The sequence below is a fragment of the Protopterus annectens genome, chromosome 5.part1, assembly GCF_019279795.1.
Source record: "Protopterus annectens isolate FY-2018-M chromosome 5.part1, PAN1.0, whole genome shotgun sequence".
NCBI classification, from domain to species: domain Eukaryota; kingdom Metazoa; phylum Chordata; order Ceratodontiformes; family Protopteridae; genus Protopterus; species Protopterus annectens.
In genome coordinates, this window is record NC_056736.1 from 623,690,005 (window position 1) to 623,713,045 (window position 23,041).

A 23,041-nucleotide genomic window follows, 5' to 3' on the forward strand; every position below is an offset into this window, starting at 1 on the left:
ACTGCTGTTAAGCAACTGTTTTTTCTGATAACTCTAGAGCACAAAAGCTTTCAGCACGACAGCTCGGGCAACAGAAAGTAGTAAGGGCTACTGCCAAGCTTAAGAAGCCTATAACAAGGAAAATAATCTGGAGAGGCATTAGAAATATTTTGGAAATTTTATGAAAAACTGAATAAAGCAGAAAAATGTGGAAATAAAGAAAAAGTGCAAATAGAAATGTTTATGGAAGAATTAAATATGCCAATGTTAGAAATAGATGAGGCTCAATTATTAACAGTTAGGATAGGAGAAGATGAGCTAAAATGGTGATGTATGACCAATCTACAGGAAACTCTCCTGGAATAGATGGAATTACTGTGGACATTTGGAAGCTAGGAGGAAAGAAAGTGATAAAGATCTGGAAGGTTTTGTTTAACAGCATTTTAAAAAGTGCAGACGCATCAACATCCTGGAAGAAAGCTGTGGTGGCTGTAATACCTTAAGATGGTAAAGACCCATCACGTCCAACTTCATATAGGCCCATTTTGATTCTAAACCATGATTTTAAAGTGTTTATGTCCAAAATGACTAAAATAAAGGCAAAGCTGATGCCAAAATTGATAGATATGGATTAATATGTTTTTGTTGAGGGGAGGAGGGCAAACATATGACAACAGTAATAGAACAATGATGATCCAAACGAAAGCAGAATACAAGAAAATACCACTGTTGTTGGTAGGTTTTGATACAGGGAATGCATTTGACTGAGTAATCCGGGATTTTATGAGTAGGGCAATGGAAGCGTTTGTATTCCTTGATACAATAATAAGTTTAATTAGAAGGATATATGAGAGATCGGAGGTGAAAATTCAAGTGTGTGTGTGGGGGTCCTCTCTGATAACTTCCGTTTGAACACAGGAACCAGGCAGGGATGCCCTCCTTCTGCTTTGTGTTTTATTTAGAACCATTTGCAAAGAAAATATGACATTCAGAAATTGAAGGATATAATTTATACGGCAATCAAGAAAAGCTGGCATTATTTGCAAATGATATTATTTTGAACCCGGTAAAACCAGAAAAGAACATTTCAGTGTTGTAGAACATTCTGAGCCAATTTCAAGTCTTTTTAAGATACAAAATTAATGAAGATAAAGGCAATACCTGCAAACTATATAACCACACACAAAATGGTTCAGCAATACCCATATTTATGGAGACATGATAAAATGAAGTACTTAGGAGTATGGGTTAAAAAGGATTATGTTATAGCAGCTAAGGACATGTGGTAAGAGACTAAACTAAAGAAAAGACAAAAATAAAAAAAGTAAATGGAAGCTCTATTTTTATGGATATGGATAACAAGATAGAAGCCATGACTTTTTTCTTTAGTAAATTCAGTTTTATATACAGGACAGGAATATTTTATTAACCAGAGAAGTAGTTGTGGATAGCAATTAATAGAGCTGAAGGATTTAATCTGAGAGGGGAAGAAGGCAGGAGTCAAGTGGGATAATTTGAGGTTCCCTATTAGGGGAGGAAATGCTGAAAATAGCTAAAACTCTTCTGTCAAATTTCAAAGTTCAAAAGCAGAGAATGTCGAAGTCACGGAACAGCTTTTTTTTTTCCAGGGAAAAAAAAATCGCTGGGCCGTTCTCGGGACTTCACTGTTTTCTCCACTGTGGTGCGATCCCGGAGTTGGTATATTTAAGTTAGGGGTGTGTTGGGGCACAGCCCCCCACATCAGGGGAGTAGGGGTGAAGCCCTCCACTTTACTTTGTGTGTGTGTGTGTATATATATATATATATATATATATATATATATATATATATATATATATATATAATATTTATTTTGGATCGGCAATTTTTTTCCCTGGAGAAAAAAATTCGCCGATCCGTGACTTTGACATTTTTGGCTTTCGAACTTTACAGTTCGACAGAACAACATTTGCTATTTTTAGCGTTCTCTGTTCTGATATATACGCTAATTTGATCCTTCCAACAGAACAGTGGTTTTAGATTACCTGATTTTAAAGGGCATTTCCGAGTTACACAGTAAAACTCCTATACATAGCACAAGCAGAAAGCTATAATTCAAAGTGGAAAGGGATAACAATGAAATTGGTGGGAGGCAAGAAATAAGGACAGGCTGGGATTCTGGATGACGATCCTTAAGGAGAACAACCACCACCATACATAATATTATATTCATAAAGTAGCAGAAAGTATGCTTAGAACTAAGCCATCAAGGGATAACAATGAAATTGGTGGGAGGCAAGAAATAAGTACAGGCTGGGATTCTGGATGACGATCCTTAAGAAGAACAACCACCACCATACATAATATTATATTCATAAAGTAGCAGAAAGTATGCTTAGAACTAAGCCATCACGGGAGTATAGAGAGGAGATTCTGTTAATAGGGATGACAGAAATTAGAGCTACACAGAATAGGCAAGAGGGGGCTGTAATTTACTACAAAAAACTGCCAAAGAAATCAATATATTGAGAGGAAAGGCTAATAAAATGGAAGAGTCCAATAATACATTTGGACTGGAGGTTAGAGATTGCTTTCACTACTGAAGACTGATATCAGAATATAAGCAAAGGAATAGGGGAATCCTAAGTGAAAGACTAGCACTGGTACATTTTTTAGTAGAATGTAGAACAGAACTTGCTGTTAAAAAAGGGATAATTAGTAGGGCATATAAAATACTGCATGATGACTATAGGAATCCATCAGAGGAGGTTAAGAAAGGCTAGGGAAGAGAGACTGGATAAGCAATTTTATGCAAAAAAAAATATAGAAGATTTATGATTTTTGCTTGCAAGTATTTGCCATAGGCATTTTTATACCCCAAGCAGACTCTAAAGAATGTTTCCTCATGTAGACTGCAAATGTTGAAGGTGTGATGGGGAAGAAAAAGTTAACTGGGTACATATTTTTTGGTGTGTAATGAGTTGGCACTTGACAAACTTTAAAAAATCCTTGCAGAATAATGGCTGAACAAACTGGTGTAACTAAGGAAATGTTTTTCTTTAGCTGTGATACACAATCAGAATTGCTTAGACATAGTAAGGCCACGCTGAATTTAATTCTGGTGGCTGCCAAAAAAGCAATTACTAGGAAAATGGAAATCAAACTCTAAACCAACCATACTAGAAGAAGTGAGTGTAATAACAGAGATAAAAGAAATGGAAGAGGGATCTTTAAAAAAGGGTGGGAACAAATTACATACGAAAATGGGAATTGTGGGAACAATACATGCAGAATAATGATTTTGAGGAGGAATGAGGTTTAAGGAAGGCAGGAATTTAATCAGTTATGTAATATTTGAGTGACAATAACTGTATAGCAGATGATATATGATGCGTAATATTTGCAACTGAAAATATGTTAATATCATTTGTTTTCATTTATATAAATGTATGATTGTCTGTCAATAAAGATATTTAGTGTTTAAAAAATAAAGATGTAAGAAACTCTAATTCTGGTACTTCTGAATGACCGTAATACTCACTAATTTATCAGAAAATAAAAAAAAATTACTAAGGACAGGGCAAAAATATGCAACGAACTCAGGGACAGCTCAGAAGCATGGACAGCAGGTAGGAAATAATCCTAAGGCAGTATCCTTAATGGAAGTCCAGCAGGTATGGGTTGATGTCAATTTAAAACCTTATGAAATCTAATGCAGTACCATAAGCAACTCTTTCAGGTAATTCATCCTTTTATGAGAAAATACATTGAGCCATAAAAGCAGAGATAAGTACCAAGTGCCACAGTTTCTTTCACAACACTAAAATCCTCAGGGACATTCATTAGTGTTGGCGGTCTTCATTTTATTTTTTTCTCCTCTCAGAAGACCGACATTCATAATGTTTCGATTCCACCTATCACTTGCATGTCAAGTAAAGTGATGAGTTGGTCACCTTTAAAATCTGTTGCAATGACTACCTGGCAATCAGAGTCCAGGATTAAGGGTTTAAGCTATTAACATATTTCTGTAGCCAAGGATACAGAGTTTGATTCCTTCCACCTCCATCTGTCTGCTGTATGACTATTAGCAAGTTACTTGACCCTTATTCCTGGAATAGCCTTGAAAAGGGCTGCTTGTGTCCAGTGAGTTTACCCAGTTAACAAATCTATTTAAAAAATGGGTATTCACAAATTTACTCCTGGGTACTGAGCATGCTTCCCTTGATCACAGTAGCTAATTCATTCACAAGTCTGTTGGGGTGCACTGCCCGGGTTTCTCAATGGTTACCCTATATGGCTTGCCTACTAAAACCCTTCAATAAAGGTTGCATCACTCCTGATGTAGCAACCTCTTTGGAAATATCAATACTGTAACTTGTGACAAAAAGGCATTTTTCACCTTTGACTTTGTCTGCTTTTACATATATGACCCACTGACATTTCCTTAAGTCAAAAATGTAACCATCAAGGTATATGCTTTTTTATACATACATAGTCATTTTTGGGATCTTCTAATTAAGACCGAGACTTGATCACTCATAATACCCTCTGGTCAGCTCTAGAACTTATAACTACAGGACAAACTCTTTAACAGAACTGGTTATGCAGAGAAGGTCCACTCTCGAGAAACATACATTGTCCAGTCGGGTGGGAAGGATACTGAGGAACACTTAGAGAACTACATTCTAGTAAGTGGTTTACTATGGTGTACAAGCTAATGTACAATTCCAAAAACTCCCCTGGTTTATGTTACTCAAGGTTGTCAAAAATGTTCTGATAACCTGCCTTAATTATTTCAGAGTTCTTTCCTTCAATTAGTGTGGTAGGGCTAGCTACCCAGCAGTGTAAACCTTGGCTTTAGATGATTGTTGCTGCTGAAGTGACAACCCGACTCCATGTGCAAAAACAGGAAAAAAGGGTTGAGGATGGATAGATGGACTCTCCTCCTTTTGTGTTTTTCTGCAACAAATATACTTTCAATCATCTTGTTGTAATAGAATTGCTAAATCTTTCAATGTTCATAGGTAATGGCATTATGCAGAGTCCAAAGGCAACAAAAAAAGCTAAACTGAAGTATTCAGTACCAATCTGTTTACAACAGGCAAAACTGTTAAAGATGTTACTGCAGGTATCATGTCACTCGAAATGCTTACAAAAGTCACTAAATTAGGAAATGTGAATAATCAAAAAACATTTCAACCACTCACAAAGAGAGCAATTAACTGCTTCAAAGTAGTAAGAAAAAAATGAAGGTGACAAGGGTTAATGAGGAGGTACACTAATATTACTGGAGGACAACTGCTACACTTTGCTTAGGTGGGGAAGTGGTCCTTCAAATTTCTGGAATAAAAAAGCCGGATTACTTCTACTATCAGTGAACATACTACAAAATCCTCCTGAATCAGAAAACCCTTTCCTGACACCCAGGCCACATACATTTAAAGCTCAGAAACAAATTCAACCCTATATAAGATCACACATGCATATAAAAGACAGCTTTAAATGTTAACATATTTAAGTGAACTCTATGTAGTAGAATCAATTATAATTTCAGATGAAACTCTTAGCTGTGTAGTGAGTTTCTTCATTCCTTAGCGAGTAAAGTCTGTGGAGAATCTGTGTTGGCAGGATATGACATGTATGATAATGATTCCATTGAAAAGCATGTCTTTGGGTGAAATGAGGGACAGAGTGATAAGGACACCTGCTGAGCTGAACAGTCCTGTTCTGAACCTTTCTGGAGGACGAAGATGCTTTTTGATAAGAAGCAAATAGTGCTGACATGTCCGTCCACAATGGAACGAGAAAATGCAGAGTATGACTGTTTTGTAATAATCTTTCCTGCAGCCCAATGTATTTGTCCATTTTTCCTTACATTCTAAGTTATTACATTCTAGCTCTGAGCCATAGCTGGTTCATCTGGGGCCCTTCAACACTAAGTTGGGGAGCAAACACAAAATTTGTACTTTGGTGCTCCTCTTTTCTTTCCTTCGGAGGAGCATCAGGGTACTAGGTCCATGTAATATCTTGATACAGAGTGAAAGTAAAAGCAGCAAAGGCCCATGCCATGTCCTCACACTTGCATGAGGAGTGAAAAAATATGGATTCGCCATTTACACTTCCTAACACCTTGCACATATGGCAGCTGCACCCTTTGCTCCACCCTAGCTAAGCTTCTGTTCTACATCCGTCAGATGAAATATTAAACAGAGGACCAACTTGCTTGAGTTGGTGGTAGCTCATTGGATATAAAAGATCCACTGCACATGTTGAAAAGAAAAGGGGAAATTCCTAGATATCTTAGCCAAATTTTCCAAAGCAGTACAGCTATATCGGTCTTTCCTGAAAAGAGGTCACTAACCTAGTGGGACTAACCCAGTCAACAAAGGATAGAAAATATACATCAGCCTAAAGATAAAGCTTACATTCAAAGATGCAAAATTATATGAGTATATTATTACAAAACACAAAATATCATGCCATTATATCGGCAATGAATAATATTGAAAAAAAGATGTAAACTTTATGCTTGCAAATGTAAGTAATGCAATGCATTTATACTTGCAATCATAACTCTACTTAATATAAAAATACAAAAACTAAAAACTACAATTTCATGAAAACTGTGTCTCCTTGATGTGGTGGGAACTCTGCTTTCCCACGCCCCAGATGTAGAAACTACCCCCACACTCCCAGAACATAAATACACTAACACCATGGTCACACAACTGTAAAGAAAAATAAATCCAGGGAATTACATTATAGTCGATCTTTCAGCAAACTGACTATAAAGGTAATCAATCAATTATACCAGAAATGTTTTTCACACTAAAAACCTTCCATGATAAATTGATTCTTTAATGCAAGATGCTGTGTGTGTGTGTGTGTGTGTGTGTGTGTGTGTGTGTGTGTGTGTGTGTGTGTGTGTGTGTGTGCGTGCGCGCGTGTGTGTGTGTGTGTGTTTAGATATACATACATAGGTATCTCTCTCTTTGCAGGTGACTGCACACTAGGTGCAATCATTGAACATTGAATCCCCTAATGATGTCAGTATACTCCCAGAGGGTCTCATGCAAACCAGCAACTGGTGTTTTAGACACGGTCTCAAATTGAATACAAAAAATGCATCATCATTCCCTTCTGCACAAACAATGTCCCTTCACACTATCAGATAAACAGCAATACCTTAAGTACTTACATAGTGTTAAGGGACCTGGGATCACAAGTTGACTGCAACCTTAACTTCGACCTACTATAGTAAGGAAGGTTTTCTATGTAGCACACTTGATTAGTAAAGGCATCACCTCGAGAACAAAACAGATTATAACCCCTCTATACTCAGCACTAATCCAACCTATATTTGAGTGTAACGCCCATTCAGCATGTACAGTACAAAGCACATGCAGCAACTGGACAGGCCTCAATGGTTTCTACCAAAGAAGATCAAGGGGCTCCAGCATTTGCCTTACACAGACTGACTAAACTCCTTGTCACTATACACCATGTCATATAGATTTCTTAGGGGAAACTTATGCCTGGCCTACAGAGCAATCCAAGATGCAAACCTAATGAACTTGCTGCATATCAGGAAATCAAATGGGACTAGGGCTACCTGCTCCAGGGAGATAAATATGGCCTGCAATTTAAATAGGACATGCTGGAGGGACAGATCTCCCAGCGACTGCCACGTCTTTGGAACAGGTTACTAATTCATGTGAAACAGAGCACTCCTATGACATTGTTCAAGAGGAACCTGGATGAGTGGGTGGGACCCTGTACATTCTTACTGGGGATAGCACCCACAACCCTCCTAGACAGAGGCAGTCATCACTAAATGCAGTCTTGCGTACTGACTAGCATTTTAATGGTATTACATTGGGATGAAACAGCTAAGGTTAAAATGACCTCCGGGTTGATGGCTTAGTAATCTCCTATGATTCTACACACACACACACACAGACACAAACACATAAATATATATATATATATATATATGGGCCTACTTTGACTCGTCGAAATAATGCTTCAGCGAAACTCAGTTTCACTAGCCCAGTCTTGCGAAAGTGCATTTCTCTGGTTTCGGTTTCCCTAAACTACATTTTAAAAAAAACAAATACACTACACTAAAATATGCAGGGGGGCAAGCCCCCTGCGCCCCTCCACACCCCTGCTAATATATACCAACTCTGAGATCGCACTACAGTGGGGAAAAGGAAAAATTCCCTTATCCCCACTGTACTGCGATCTCCAAACACAACCTCGGTGAACTGTAGTTTTGGGAAAGTGCATCTCCGGAGAAATGCACTTTCGCAAAACCGGACTAGCGAAACTAAGTTTCTTGGAAACATTATTTCGATGGGTTAAAGTAGACCCATATATATATATATATATATATATATATATATATATATATATATATATACATATATATATATATATACATATACATATATATATATATATATGTATATGTATAATAAATAAATATATATATATATATATATATGGTTCCACTTCAGAATGTCGAATTACTGAAAACTCTAACTTCATATGGTCGAGACCATATGATCGAGTTTTCAGCAACTGGAAATTACGAAGTGTAATAAAAAAAAAAAAAAAAAAAAACATACATCGTTTCTGCAGGGGGGCAAGCCCCCCTGCACCTTCCACACCGCCCCTACTTAAACATACCAACTCCAAGATCGTGCCACAGTGAGGAAAAGGGAAATCTCCCGTTCTGCACTGTATGCAGAAACGCAGAACAGGAGATCTCCCATTTCCTCGCTATAGTGCGATCACGGAGATGGTATATTTAAGTAAGGAGGGTGCAGTGTGGGGGGGCTTGCCACCCTGCAGAAACAATGTGTTTGGGTTTTTTTTTATTTCGTTTTATTTCACTTCCTAATTTCGAGTTACTGAAAACTCGATCATATGGTCTTGACCATATGAAGTTGGAGTTTTCAGTAATTCGATATTGTGAAGTGGAACCATATATATATATATATATATATATATATATATATATATTAAGATTTATATAATATTATATATATATATATATATATATATATATATATATATATACCTATATAAATAATATAAAGATTTATATTTTATACACATATATTTATATATATATATATGGATCTAGGACGTTTGCTCGAGTGAGCAAACGTCCGAATCCATAATGACCGAACACACTTTAACGAAAGCGCTTTTATCAAAAAAGCGCTTTCGCTAAAGCGTGTTACAAAAAAAAATAAAACACTACATTTACATTTTAGCAGGGGGGCTTTGCCCCCCTGCACCCCCCATGTGAGGGGGATGTGTCCCCCACACACCCCTACTTTAATATTCTCCCTCCAAGACCGCACTACAGTGGGGAAAAGGGAAATTTCCCTTACCTGCACCATAGTACAGCCTTGGCAACAGGCATACTTACACGAAAGTGCTTCTTCAGTGAAAAGCACTTTCGCATAAGTATGCCTGGCCGTTTGGGTTTCGGTCGTTTGCTCACTCGAGCAAACGTCCTAGGATCCATATATATATATATATATATGTATGTATGTATGTATGTAGATAGACATACACAGACACAAAACACACACACAAACATTTAACAAATTCTTCAGTACTTGCCCAGAACTATACCTTAATAAACTTAAAAGCACCTAGTTATGTCTGAAAATATGTGAAAGCTGCCATTTTTGGTCCAGTGACATGGAGTCACACCTTTATTAACTGCAGACATTTTTAACAACGCCATTGGTAAACATATAGTTATATAAAACAAAAGAAACCACTTTAAATATTTTCCACTTGCTTTATGCATTACTTATACAATTGGATATACATTTACTTTTTAAGCAATTATCATTTACTCCAACATTACAAAAAGTATTCAAGCCTTCCCTTAACTTTCACTTCTGAACATTATGCTGCATGTACTGGTCAAACAAATGCCATTTGCTTTTTTACTGTTCCTTCTCTTTTCTAAAGATCCCACCTTCAGTTCTTTTTTATCTTTTTAATATTCAATACTTTAATTAAGATTAAGATTCTGATTTCCATTTTCTAGTAAATGCTTTTTTGTCAGGTAATAGCAATAAACATAGCAAGGTCTAATAAATTCTAGGACATTCAGCTGTTAGTGCAAAACAATCATTTCCTTAGTTAAAGTCATTGGCTCCTCCAATACTTTTGGCAAAGTACTTTGTAAAGAATATTTAAAATCTGCCAAGTCTTTATATTCCCCATAAAAATTCTCTTTCCCATTACATATCCAGCAGTTACTACTTGCCAGAGGAAAATTTTTCTGAAGTCTGACTGAGGTATAAAAGTACCATGCAAAAATCTTAAACCGTCTGGACAATACTGCACACTGGGAGCCATACAGATGTTTCCCCACTGTTCCCCTGTATATTACCTTTCCATTCTCTCCTTCTGATCTTTTCTCATCTCTTTTGATTGATTCTTGCAGTTATCATGCAATATTTTATATACCCTACTAATTATATTTTAAATGCAACTCTTGTTCTTTGAGATAAGAGACTTACATGCATGTAAAGGCTGTTAAATTTTCATATAGCTACAATAAAAAGGGCAAACAGCTCTTGGCAAGAGGTCACTGACCCACCCGCAGCAAATAATAAATTAAAATCCTGACAGAAACTCAAAATTGACAATGCCACAGCACAGTCGCAACTGACATACTCAATACGCACTTGTTTCAGCATCTGAAAAAATTTCCACAACAGCAGTACTGCAAAAGGGGGAAACACCCAAACAAAACAGTGACATGGCAAGATGGCTGTGCAGAGTAAGGCAATGGATTAAGGCCGTTTCTTAGAAGATGTGGGTTCCATTTCCCCCACTTCTAGCTTCATATCTTGTCTGTCAGTTTAGTGCAGACAATTATGACTAGGCACTCTTAATGAGCTTCATTGTGTAGCCCAGAGATTGAGTCTCTCACCTTTCATTTGCCTACTGTGTGTTTCTACAGAATTCACTGGGTACCATAAACAGACTTCTGCTTAGCAGATTAACCCAGTTAACAAATGAATAAACAATTGAAAATAAAAGAGCAGAAAGCCAATATTAAATGCATGTATGTATGTGTGTATATATATATATATATATATATATATATATATATATATATATATATATATATATATATATACATACACATACATCTGCGGTGGTGCAGCGGTAGCATTGTTGCCTCACAGCAACAAGTTATCTCGGTCGATTCTCGGCTGGAGTGCGGGGAGTGCCTTCTGTGTGGAGTCTGCATGTCCTCCCCGCGGTTGGGTGGGAGTTCGAAAGACATGCGTAAATGGATGTGCCTTCATTGAAGTTTGAACGTCGAGCTGGCACCTCGGTGTTCATGAAAATCTACTGCCAATCATTAGCGGACCAGAGTTCCGCTGTGGCGACCCCTACATATATATATATATATATGTATATATATATATATATATATATATATACATACATATACATATACATACATATACATATACATATACATACATATACATACATACATATATATATATATATATATATATATATATATATATATACACACACACATACGTACACACACATATATATATATATATATATATACACACACATAAACGTATATAGACACACATACACACACACACACACACACACACACATATATATATATATATATATATATATATATATATATTTTTTTTTTTTCATTGAAAGCTCATTTCACTGAATTTGAATTCACCTTGACCAAATCGCTGAAAACTCAAATTACTGAAAACTCATTTCACTGAATCTCATTTCACTGAAGTGAAGTACTGGCACTGTGTAGAGTACTGCTGTAAGGCAAGTAAAAGTTATATGCCCTTTTCCTCACTGTAGTGTGATCCTGGAGTTAGTATATATGTAGCTGGGGAGGGCACAGCCCCCCACATTAGAGGGTGTGGGGGGCATAACCCCCCCACTTAGTTTGGGTATATGTTTTCTGGAAAGAGATAGTCATCGGTGTTGTTAGTCTGCATATCTACGGTTTAAAATGTATTGTTTTGAAGCTTTCAGTGAAATATAATATAAAAAACAAATTAGGTGGGGGGACTATGTCCCCCACAACCCCCAATGCGGGGGGCTGTGCCCTCCCCAACTATGTATACTAACTCCAGGATCGCACTACAGTGGGGGAAAAGGGCATATTACCTTTTACTTGTCTTATAGTACTCTACACAGAGCCAGTACTTCACTTCAGTGAAATAAGAGTCAGTGAAATGAGTTTTCTGTAATTTGAGCTTTCACTGACTTGGTTGGGGTGAATTCAAATTCAGTGAAATGAGCTTTCAATGAAACAAAGTAGACCCATACATACATATATATATATATATATATATATATATATATATATATATGTCTTGAATATGAAACTCTGATGTAGCAACCCAGAAGAACAGTCAAAAGCAGAACAGAAATAAGGTGGAAGTGGAGTGGCCCCAACTATTATGTCACAAATCACAGCAGCAGAAGACATCAACATGTCTGGTACCAGCAGCTACCATTTAGAAAACTGTCATGAGTGCCACCACCTAGCACCTAGTGGTGGTTCTTCCACCTAGGTGACTGTTTTTTTTCTGAGACTAGGTCAAGAAAATAAATCATAAATACAGTGCAGTTGTTCTAAATGAAAAACCCACTGGTAATATAAATTATTATCAGTAAACAAGAAAAAAAAAACTTTCTGCAATAAATCACTCGAGCCACTAAAAATGCCGTAAGAAAAAAATTGCCTCTTACTTGTTGACAAGTGGAACACTTAGCGCCCAACCAGCAGCAAAATCTGGATACTTAAAAACTGCAGGATTTTCAGCAAAGGCATAATGGTGGATGATTGTAGATTCCTCATCGTATAAGGCTTTCCCTAGAAACCACTCCTGTTACAATAAAGATAAACATTCATTGTACAGTCATCCTATGTTGACTATTATACTTTTGAGAGACTGCAATAAAACTGCTGACATGTTCTACTTAAACTAGAAGTCACTGCAAAGAGATATTGAAATCTTAGTGGTGGTTAATATCAAAAGAGTCAATCTGTGCTGATTATGTTAGCTCACTGCAAGAACTCCTAAGCTTCTTCCCACATTAAAATACATTCTAAACAGCCACCATAAATATGTCTGTCACTTTCATTCAGTCACAACCCTCGCAACACTGCAAAAATAAGAATATATGTAAAAGTAGTGCTACTGTTATATGACCTTTTCAGCATCTTCCATTCACATGTTAATAATTATGGCTTACTCAAACTGATTAAGCAGTGGACTGTTTCTGCAAAACTTAGAAAATTATTCAAAATTGTGTGACCTCACAGCAGAAATTTATATTACATAATACAATGACTTTATATAATAATATACTGTATTATGTAATACTTTATATAATAATATACTGTATTACGTAGTACAATGATGACTTTATATAATATACTGTATTACATAAAACAATGACTTTATATAATATACTGTATTACATAGTACAATGACTTTATATAACATAATGTATTACTCAGTACAATGACTATATAATGATATACTGTATTACGCAATACAATGACGTTATATAATAATATACTGTATTACGTAGTACAATGACTTTATATAATAACATACTGTACTGGTTTACTATCAAATGACTGAAAAATCGAAAGAATGAATCCCCAAAAGACTGAAAATTCAAAATACTGTATGATGGAATTTGCCCCTTCTCCACTGTTGTGCGATCTTGGGGTTGGTATATATAGTAAGCAGGGGGTGGGGGGGGCACAGCTCCCCACATGAGGGGAGCAGGGGGGCTTTGCATTAAAAATTATATTCAGTATTTTGAATTTTCAGTCTTTTTGGGATTTGGTCTTTTGATTTTCACTCATTTGACAGTAAACCTACTGTATTACATAATACAATGACTTTATATAATATACTGTATTACATAATACAATGACTTTATATAATATACTGTATGAAGCAGATCACTGATGCGTACATTTGATTTTATATACTATAAGCATAAAACATAAATATCATGTTTTAACTGTCACATGTTGTATTTGTTGGTCCAGTGGTGTTCTGTTTTACGCGGTGGTAGTTTTTTTCGTGAGCCTGTCAAATTTGAATTGGTTACCAGATAGATATAAAACAGATGTGTAAGACAGTCTGCTTTGAAAGATAACAATGCATTCTCCTGAACCTTTGTCTAATAACTAATTTTTATCTTTTTATTAACCTTTATTGCCTGTTTCTCCTCTTTAAATTTACATTCAGTTATTGTCCTTGTTTTTATTTTCCTTCCCAAACCCTTCTTTTTATTTCTTGCTTTGTTGTCTTACTGCAAAACTGAAAAATAAATCTCTCAATCTTTGCCTGCTCCGGTGATGTATAGGAATAACGCCCTGACTATGGCCCAGGTGATCAGAGTTTGACTAATGACTCTGGCGCCTGACAAAGCTACTGTCCCTGGAAGAAGGGTCAGAAATGCAAATCCATGGCTTGGAGATGGGACTCATCAAGCCACCTCTTGGTGGTAGCCTTCAATGCAGCTGTGTGGAAGTCTGCACTTGCATGTGAAAGACATTGTAGGCCTCCATGGTGATGAGGACTGTGCACTCCCCTTCTCAGGGAGAAGTCAAGGCATCACAAAAAAAACGTCATCATTGCTGGGAAGATGACAACCACAAAGCTCCCAACACGGCTGTCAGAATAACAATCCCCACCAGACAGCTCTCTTCCTGATCCTAAGTGAAATTCCCAGGGATGGAAACAACTGGACCCTGTCCTACTAGAGAAAGGCTTGATAACCATCAGGCACGGGAATCAAAAAACATATAAAAAGAATTCAGATTGCTGTTTCATTGCACTATCTGCCCTCTGCTGCCTGCCTATCATCAAGCCCCCACCATGGTTAATTGGCCCATTTGTGCCCACTCACCCCAGTGCAAGAATGGGGCCGGGAAAGGCCATCAAGATAACCACCAGCAGTGGTTCAAGGTTTTCTCCTTAGTTTCCCCCCATACTGAGGCATGTACTTGGCAAGATATAGGCAACTGGTGTGCAATGGGATAGTCACCACCAGGAAGTTAGCTCCATCCAATGTAACGCCAAAAGGCAAGCAATGCGCCCCCACCAAGAGGCATGAGGCATGCAGACCACCCCTTTGCTCTTCCCCTCTCTGCCTGATGGGGCAATTTGCTTAACCCCAGTTGCCTGGGACACAGTCCAAAACCCATCCTATATTTTATGATGCCAAACTATTACAAATACACCATTAATGTAAATACACTGTACATATCTGTAAACACTGCCTAGATATGTTTTGTAATTATGTTTATCGGCATTTATGTAGTACAGTGCTTATTTTTGTCGTCTCTGGCTAGGGATCATACAGAAAGAGAGCTCTTGAATCAGCCCACTTACCAGGTTAATAAATAAAAATAGGTCAATGACATGTGAGAAGTGTTAACAGAACACAATATAGTATGCAGACAGCAAATTAATGCAACATTCAGTGTTCTAGAGACGGATGCTTGTGCTCAGACAAGGCACTCTTTACAGAATATGTAGATTATTCTAAAGCAAAAACAACAAAAAAGACTCGGGTAAACCAGAGTCTCCACTGTGTAATACATTAAAACTTATTATTAGGAGGTTCAAGGAAATATACAAATGATCCCTTAAAGACATACAAGTGTTTCAGCTCCATGGCTTCTAAATACTAACTCCTATTTTTTTATAAGTTTTTATTGAAAGCTTCAGGCCATTAAAGCCAAACCTCACGAGCTGTACACTGGAACTGGTTTGTCCTTTTCATGATCTTGTCAATACAGTGTTAAGAGAATAGTTTAGTCATTTGATGAAAACACAGCTTATAAAAATGAAAATGTCCATAACATTAGAGATAACCGCAACATTTATTTATTTATTTTACATTTGTTAACCGGGATAGTCCAACTGGATACAAGTCCATTTTCAGTGGAGGCCCAGGGAGAAAAGCTCCATGAACAACATTACAGTAAAAGATAAAACAATAAGAGTTGTATTACAGGAGCATAGTCTGTTATTGGAGAAATATGTTTTGAGTAGTTTCTTAAATTGGGTTAGTGAATTTGCAGCTGTAATTTGGGCAGGGAGAGAGTTCCAGGATTTGGAGATGCAATAACTACAGATGGATTTCCCTGCCTCATTGTTAATCCTGGTTACCTTAAGGAGGTGTTGGGTACTTGACCTTAAGGATCTGGTGGGGTTATAGGGCTGAATAAGTTGCTGAAGTGATGGGTTTTTTCTGAGTGGTAGAGCAATTTATGGGTGAGTGTTAGCTGGTTGTACTGGAGTAGTAGTGGGAATTCTAGCCATTGTAGTTTAATAAGACTGTCACAATGGTGTGTTCTTGGGGAGGATTCTGTGGCAAATCTAGCTATCTTGTTATAACAGTTGACAAGTTTGTTTAGGTCTGTTTTGTGGAGGTTGGTCAGCATGGGGGATGCATAAGGTAATGTGGATAATAGGTGTGTCCTGGCTATAGTGATTTTGGAGTGGTTAGAGAGGAATTGTTTGTTCCGATAGAGTAGCCGTAATTTTTTACGTACTTTTTTTATTGTTTGGGAGATGTGCATGTCCACTCTTAGGTGATTGTCAATTTCCACACCTAATAGTTTGGCTTGACTGGTGGTGGAGATGGTGGTGTTTTGTGAAGATATTGTGAGGTTATAGGAGGGTGGTGCATTTCTGTAGGGGCTAAAGATTAGTAGTTTAGTTTTAGCGGGATTGAGAATGAGGTTGTGGTTAGTGATCCAGGCTTCAGCTAAAGAGAAACATTCTTGTGTTTGGGAGTGGAGAAGGTTAAGGCTGTTGGTTGCACATATTATGGTGCTATCGTCTGCGTATTGATGCATTGGGAATATTGGCTGGAAGTTGGTTTGTAAATAGGGTAAAGAGCAAAGGCCGAAGGATGGAGCCTTGGGGAACCCCTAAGGTTACAGCTGGTAGGGGAGAGAGTTGGTTTTGCCATTTTACTGCTTGCTGTCTGCCATCTAGATAGCTCTTGAACCCAGAGATAGCTGGGAGGGTTGAGGTTTACGGTGGACAGAGAGTTAATCAATTTTTGGTGATTAACCATGTCAAAGGCTTTAGAAAGATCTAAGAGTGTAGCAGACACGAGTAATCCATTGTTTCTATGGTTATTAACGGTGTTGGTGAACGATGTAAGGGCAGTGGATGTGCTGTGGAAGGGTCTAAAACCTTGTTGTTGTGGGGCTAGAAGTTGGTTATCTAGGAGGTACTTCATTAACTGCATGTGGACAGCACTTTCTAGGATTTTTGCTAAGGGTGGTAGTATGGCTATTGGTCGGTAGTTATTGAGTTCGAGAGAGCTACCCCCTTTGTGTAATGCTGTTGCATGTGATCTTTTCCAAAGCTGGGGTACTTTGCTCTCAGAGATAGATCTGTTTATTAGGATGGACACTGGGTAGGCTATAGCTTCAACAGCTAGTTGAAGATATTCAGACGGTAAGTTAGCTGCTGTGGATGTTGGTTTCAGTTTTGAGAGTAGTTTTTCTATGACTTTGGTTGGGACTGTGTTGAAGCTAAAGTTGTGGGTTTTGCTATTTGTTTTAGTTGGAAAAGGTAATGTTGTTCAAGTGGGGATATTGTGGTTTGGTTGGTTGCTAGCTAGCTACGGTTTGTATAGTTTCTGTAAAAAATTTGTTGAACAGTGTGGGTATATTGTCTTGGCTATTACCTGTTTTGGGAGTGGGGGTGGTTGTCTTCCCTGGTTGTAAGACAGAGTTGATTGCAGCCCAGAATTTCTTTGGGTGGTTTATATGTTTATTCTGGATCTTTTGGTAGTAGGAGATTTTGTCGGTTTTAATATGCTGTTTGGCTTTGTTCCATAGTTCTAGGTACTTTTGTTTGTCTAACTGGCTTCTGGTTTTGTGATAGTTTGTCCAAGCTTTGTTTCTGTTTTTCATTAGTGTTTTAGTTTCTATGGTTAGCCATGGGGCATGTTTGGTCTTGATTCTAGTGGTTCTGGGGGGGGGGGGGGGTGTTGGTTAAGTATATTTATAAAGGTGGTATTAAAGTGATGGACTGCTTCGTTGAGGGGTAATGTTTTCAGGTGGAACCAGTTGCATTTCTTTAGATCAGTGTTAAATTTAGTTGGGTTAAACTGTTTTTTGTTCCTAATGTCTTGGACAGTTACTTGGGACAGTTGGGAAGTTTTGCTTCTAAGTAAGAATGTTGCTTGCTGGTCACTGAGGGCATCTGGCAGACATCCTGATTGGGTTATTCAGGAGGGGTGAGATACAAGCATCCAGTCTAGTATGGATAGGTGTTTGGTTCTCTTGTCTGTTCTGATCGGGGAAGAAATGAGTTGGGTTAGGCCATGAAGGTTGATGTGAGATAGAGGGTTTTGACTGGAGCAGTTGAGCCAGTCAATATTCAGAATATTCAGGTCTCCTAATATTATGTTTTCTTGGGGGGGGGGGGGGTAAACTAGATATCCAGTCAAGTAGTTTTTCGGTGGTGGGGATATTGTTCCCAGGGGGGATATAGCATCCTATGATGTTTAAATGTTTGGGCTAATCTTTAGTTTGGTTGGGATGAATTCCATATTTCCTAGTTCTGGGTATGTGATGTCTAGCTTTTCTAAAATGAGGTGATTTTTATATAGTATGGTAACACCCCCTCCCTTCTTTCCTATTCTGTCATTGTGAATTATATTGTAGCCACGTGCAGTAATTTTGTTATCATGAATTTCTGGCTTTAGCAGCCAGGTTTCAGTTAGTATTACTATGTCTGGCTGATAAAAGCCTAGTAGGGCATGGAGGTCATGCACGTTGTTTAAGATGCTTCTAACATTAAGATTGATGATTAGAAGTGAGTTATTGGGTCAGTGGGGGAGGGTAAAAGTTGTATTGGAGGTTGGTGGGCTTGGGATTGATGGACCTGGGATGGGGTGTATGTCCCCACAACATAAGAGTGTTGTTTGCAGTTGTAACTGAAGTTTAAGTAACTTGTTTATGATTTTTATAAATGTTAAAGTAGTGGAGGTGTGTCTATAAGTTGGGAGCTCCTTGGGTAAGTGGTACACAGGGATGGATTGGTAGTGGTATGGGTATAATTGAGTATGTTATTTGTGGTTGGGTGTGTGGAGGGATGTTCCTTTATTTGGGATAATTAGCCTACACTTGTATTGGGATTGATAGCTAGTAATGAGTGATAGTAGTATTAGAGTAGGTATGTAAATGCAGTATAGTAGGAGTTTTGTTTTAGAGGGTTTTGATAGTGTAGGCATGTTTGAGTTTTATTAGGTTGGTAGGAGGTGAAATATGGAAAGAGTGGAGTATATTGAAGAGTGTTAATAGCAGTTGTTGGTATGAATGATTGGTTAGATTAGGTGCTAGGTTGAGGTGGTGAGTTCAGAAGGGGTGTGGTTAACTGTAGGTGTGGTGTATAGGTATAAAGGTAATTGATATGGGGTGGGTGGGAATGTGGGTAGGGGAGCATAATAAGCCCGAGCGTAGTGAGGGCGAACAGAGTGGGAACCACCTGAGCCTCCTGTGCTTGCCAGGGCATGAAAAAACAATCAGCTTATCAGGAGTAGCTTGTGTTTGCAACACACGCTGGTCAGTAACCTGATCTCTAATATTATTAAGTAAAACTATTTTATTCCAAATAGACTCTCTTATTCTTTTAGAGGAAACCTCTCGTTTATTTTGCCCTAACTTGCGAGTAGACTAGTAAATAGGACTTTTAATTGTGTAACTAGCCAATGTATGGGGAGGGAATTCTTGGATTATATTGCCATCTAGTGGCTTCAGTAGGGAGGTTAATACCCTAGGGTGGAAAGGTTTACTATGAGTGCTCAAGCATGCACGCTCGTAAGAAGAGATGTCCGCGCGTTTGTGCTAGCCAGAGGTTATGCTATTAAACAGTAAAACATTTGGAAGTATTAGGACCTACACTTCACAATTTGGTATAGTTTATGTGTCCTTGCATTCAGCGGGAGATTTCCCTGGAGAATTTCAGGTCAAGAAAGGTACAAGGGCTGGGAACTATTTCAGCAGAGGAACGTTAGTTTCCTGCTTAAGGCTTAGAATGAGCTGAAAGAAAGGAAACCTATATTAAAATATTATACCACTGGTAAATTCATTAGAGTCCAAGAGGTTTAGCATGTTGTATCTGTGCTACATGAGAATGACTGCAAGGTTACAGCAATGGAAACTAAACACTGTGTAATTCAATTGAACTAGTCTCGTTCATGCGTATTCTAAGGTGTAATAGTATATGCACTGCATTCAACCTGGTTGATAGCAGTTAAAAAGAGAAAAAAAAAATCCTTTACAGTTTAAACCCTCTAAAACAGCTGAGGACGCTTTCAGTTTTACTTCAGTCTATACCAATATGTGCCCCACGTTAAGCCCAGTCCAAAGTAGTTAAATAGATGCTTAACATCTTCAACATATATTACGTAACAGATATGTTTCTAAAAACATTTAAAAACTGATAAAGTTCCAAAATAAAGATAAGAACTACAAGTAAAAAATATTACACGGAAAAGCCACATATGTAAAAACAAGAAAAAGACACAGGCAAAGCAGTCTCTCTACTGTATAATACTTTAATCCTCCTGTGAAGGAAGCCCATGAGAAATATGCAAATAAACACATGCATAAACAAGAGTTCCATCTCCATGACCTTGAATGCCCTCTGACTTTTTACTTATTATAAATCTTTATTGATGTCTTCTGACCAATAAAGCCAAATCCCACTAGCTGTAAATACGATACGACATGTTTCATCTTCATTATGGGTTCATGAGTATGACATGTAATATGGCATTATCGGAAAACACTCAACTTATAAAAAGCCTGATGTCTATATTATTACAGACCTAGTACAAAGGAAAAGAGCTAAGAAAGCCTGTTAAAGGATTTTGGTCAGCCATCTTGCTTGGTGGCCACTACTTCATTTTCAGTCAAATGATCAGTGGGCAACCACATTCTAGTGGAGACAGTGTTACCTTCTATTCAACAAACATCAGTACACCTACTTCTTCCAATTTAGGCAAAAATAGCAAGGTTCCCCAATATATGTAGAGTGAAAGTTAATCACAAATGATTGCTAAAAGTATTGGAAATATTACCATTCCAATGTAGTGATAAGAATATAAGATGGTGATGGGTAATAACTGCCTCTAAATGAGGGCTAGAGACTCAAAAAAACATGTTTATTTCATCATGCTTTGATGTGCCCCACATTTTAGCACCACTCTGGGCCTGTATGTACTTTTTTTATATTTAATTCCAGAGTCTGTCCACGTGTGCCCCACATTTTAGCACCACTCTGGGCCTGTATGTACTTTTTTATATTTAATTCCAGAGTCTGTCCACATGGAGTCCAGCATCTTGATTTGATTTTAGTCTACCTCTAATTAACCCACAATGCAGTGCTTAGTTTTAAAATATTACATCATGCAGGCATCTTAGCTCCAAAGCTCCTGTCACTACGTTGACTTCACATGTGTTTGCGGACATCTCCTGCTTTCTTACAGTCAGGTTTAATTGCTATTTGTTGCTGTTCAATGACTACTTAAAAGACAAACAGAAAATTCCTTCTAAGTGCCTTTTATGTCTTTTTCTGCAGTGACTAATTTTCATTCTTTTGTTACGGCTGAGATAAAGTCCTTCAGTTCATCTCCCCTCCCCCTACATACCTCCCCTTCCTAGCTGTCAAAGTGCCAAAGGTAATTCGAGCTGTTTGCTGCTGAGATTGATAGTTTACAGCAGGTGACAAAGCTCGTGTACCTTTGCCTTTTACTAGCCTCTCCTACTGCTAGTGGGATATTTATTTTTACTGCACCTTAGCCTCTTTCTGTCTTCAGACTTAATCAAAACTCCCTACTAATTGGTAATATTTTTTGGGAAACCTTCCAACTTAATTTCTCAGGAATTTCTGAGAAAGCCAAATCCCTAATAAATTAGCATCTATATTACATCATCGAAGCTTTAGTTAGTCGAATAACTAAAGCTCGATCTTGTAATATCGACAGCTAAAATTGTCGTACACTTCCCTTGGTCAAATTAAAAAAAAAAAAATTTACATCCAAAATCAAGTGGAGGGCTTCACCCCGGATGTGCTCACCACACACCCCCTACTTAAATATACCAACTCCAAGATCGCCCCAAATTGGAGAAACGGCATACTTCACAGAACGGCCAAGGGAATTGTTTCCCTGAGTTAAATCAGCTGTTCGACAATTAACGGTTTCAATATTACAAGTTTGAGCTTTACTTAATCGATTATGTAATAGGGAACCATAAATTATGTCACAAAGACTTTAAAACCAAATACGTTGTTTTTTAAAATAGCACTGTGATGCACTTAAACATTACAGTTTTTGAGTCAACATGCATTTTCTGAATGACAGTAATCCATGCACAGAACACATGTAAATTTTAATATATTAATTCATTCATTCTTTCATTAACCCACACAATGCCACTTTTACTACCCTCAATATTCTTTCCTACTGCCCCCTTCACCTCCTTGCTCTTTACCTGTAAGAGTATGTTATACTTGTCCAAACACTGTTACCACTGTATGTCATGTGAAAAATGTAAATACTTTGCTTCAAGCTAGAATTTTGTAACCCCCCCCTTTCTTGGTGTAATACCTATCTGTATTAATCAGAGATTTTCTCCCTTGGCCTCTGCTGAAAATAGGCTCTTGTGACACAGTTGGACTTTCCTGGTTAAAAAAATGTCAATAAACAAACAAACAAATAAATAAATACAATAATATTTACAAAATATTAAGTGCACAGAATTAAATTAATGATGGTTCAATACCCCCCTCAGCTTATACCTATCCAGACACATCTAGAAATGCAGCAGAGGCTCCTAGCTAAGAAAAAAAAATATATAGCAGTCTAAAGAATCTTTGCTACCAAGACAGACCTGCAATCCTATTGCTATAGTCTGTCTGTTATATAATACTACTCAGTGACCTATTACATGCTATAA

The 23,041-nt window shown here is 37.5% G+C and overlaps 1 protein-coding gene across 2 annotated transcripts in view; it reads right to left on the reverse strand.

Annotated features, from left to right (window-relative positions):
• The window catches only part of B3GLCT (beta 3-glucosyltransferase), a 1,903,418-nt gene that overhangs the window by 850,620 nt on the left and 1,029,757 nt on the right, over positions 1-23,041 (reverse strand). For both annotated transcript variants that reach the window (XM_044073237.1, XM_044073238.1), the window contains exon 6: positions 12,766-12,902. In XM_044073237.1, the coding sequence (XP_043929172.1) occupies positions 12,766-12,902 (137 nt within the window). The remainder of the gene's footprint in view (positions 1-12,765; positions 12,903-23,041) is intronic.